The sequence below is a fragment of the Musca domestica genome, unplaced genomic scaffold (assembly GCF_030504385.1).
Source record: "Musca domestica strain aabys unplaced genomic scaffold, Musca_domestica.polishedcontigs.V.1.1 17, whole genome shotgun sequence".
Taxonomy (NCBI): domain Eukaryota; kingdom Metazoa; phylum Arthropoda; class Insecta; order Diptera; family Muscidae; genus Musca; species Musca domestica.
Genome location: NW_026712230.1, coordinates 7,123,074 through 7,125,133, shown reverse-complemented (window position 1 = coordinate 7,125,133; position 2,060 = coordinate 7,123,074). Strand labels below are relative to the sequence as shown.

General features: G+C 34.7%; 1 protein-coding gene across 1 annotated transcript; it reads right to left on the bottom strand.

The window, feature by feature from the left end:
- Positions 1 to 255: 255 nt before the first annotated feature.
- LOC101887224 (uncharacterized) lies at positions 256 to 1,001 on the bottom strand. The gene has a single exon (XM_005181818.4). It carries the CDS (start codon positions 659 to 661, stop codon positions 320 to 322), a length of 342 nt encoding a protein of 113 aa, XP_005181875.1. The 5' UTR covers positions 662 to 1,001; the 3' UTR covers positions 256 to 319.
- Between the last annotated feature and the right edge of the window lie 1,059 nt (positions 1,002 to 2,060).

The window sequence follows — 2,060 nt, the reverse complement described above, 5'->3', positions numbered from 1 at the left end:
GTTATGAAGATCTGAGAACGTTGACTTTTCCTAAAACGTTTATGTTTTTGCAATCATAACTTCATTATGTCTTGAAAACTTACGGAAATATTTTACTCAAATCTATTAGCAAACCGATTATAATCGCAAAATACGCCTTCAACCATGCCAATACTTTCTTTTTTACCAACTTTATACCATTTGCAGACTCATCAAAAAAGTATTTTTTGTTTTCTAACCAATTTTCTTTGAAAAATAAATACTTCGCTTTTTTCGTTTTTTTTTTCTTTCAATAAATTAAATTAAATTAAGTTTATTTTTTTTTTCATTTTAGATTTGTTTATCCAAATAAACCACCTCCAAAGCCGCCGGCTGAAGCAGCTGCAGAAGCATAACTGCTAGACAAACCGCCATAACCGCCTAAGGGATAACCTCCATATCCACCGTAGTAGCCTGGATAACCACCGCCATACAATCCTGGATAGCCGCCGAAGCCGCCATATCCACCGTATCCACCATAGCCGCCATAGAACTGGCGAGCTTGACGCACGTGTTCGGTTCCAGAATCTCCAGAAGTGACAGCATCAACGTTGTCCAAAGTTATTTTAGCCTCATTTTCAATGGGCAAAGCACTGCTATAGGCCAAGCAGAGGCACAAGGCAACGACCACGACCACCTTCATGTTCGAACTAAATGAAAACCCAAAGACTTGAAGTGTGACTTGAATCTAACACCCCGGTGGAAGGTTGACAATTTTATATAGGGTTCCGTTAGGGGAAATAAATTATGTTTGAATGAATACGCAATATATGGCATAAAAGATTGGATTGTTCGCCAAAGAGTTGACAAACTTTGGAGAAGAATGGCTTGTTAGTCAATAATCATTGATTATCACCCGCGTCTGCTTCAGATGTGAAACACGTCGACAGAGCGTGTGAGGGTAGACGAAATAGATAAGCCTTTCTTTTGTTGTTGTATGTGCTAATTTCCAAATTTCCATTTAAAATTTAACGCCCGACCAGACAGACACACAATAGACACAACCTGTTTGGCAGGTTGAAAAAGGGTTGTTGACGTTAAGTGTGTGGCCAATAAATTTTATAATTTTATTTGTCTTCCTTTTGTTCGGATGAAATTTAATCGCTCTTTGGAAAAATTACGTTGTAAATTTTGTGCAAAAATAAATGTTCAAACGACATAATCAAAAAAAAAAAAAAAAAAAAAAAAAAAAAAAACATTTTAGATGCCTTGCAAACATACATGGCTACGACTAAGATCCAATATCAAAATTGATGAGAACAATTATAGAATATGTTCTCTCACAAGTATTCATGTCGTGGAAACGTTGCAATATAATAAATATTATAAAAATTAATAAAAAAAATATTATATAAAAAAATAAGAAAAAATTAAAAATTATTTTTAAAAGGTCCTAATATCAAAATAATTCCGTATTCCGTACTACGTTTCCAAAAACTACATGCTATATAAACATGTGAATATAAGTGTTGGAGTGCATTACAATTATAAAAATGCAAATTATAATAAATGCAATTTCAGGGAATGGACTATGAAAGTATGAAAATCCCAAAAGAGATTCGCGTCGTTTCAGTTGCGAATTTGAATTGAATTCGCAACACATATTTGTATGAAGAGAAATTTCTGCTATTTTAAATACCGCACACTCATACAGAATTGGTTGGTCTTGGACAATACGCTAGTCAACAAAAGTAACCAGCTTGTATTTTTTAAACGAGGATATTTTTACAAAAATAAAGCTGTGCAACAAGAAAATAAATAAATAAATAAAAAAACAAGTATGCAAAGGCTATAGTCGTGCGGGGCAGACCATGTGATAACAACAACACTACAATATGTTAGAAGCCCCCTTATATTCAGATCGATTTTGGAAGATTTCTCATTTGAAATTATGTCACGGAGCACTGATCTGACCAGGGACATTTGCCCAATATTTAAGCACTCCGTCATGCTGCCATGTCAGAATCCTTCCCTGTCCTTAACTTTCTTCTCAGGCGTGCCGATTGGCTTCCATTGGGTGATCAAGAAATTTTTTTTCTGTT

Bases quoted from the DNA above. Each gene is read 5' to 3' on its own strand.
- LOC101887224 (XM_005181818.4), bottom strand. From the start codon at position 661: ATGAAGGTGGTCGTGGTCGTTGCCTTGTGCCTCTGCTTGGCCTATAGC.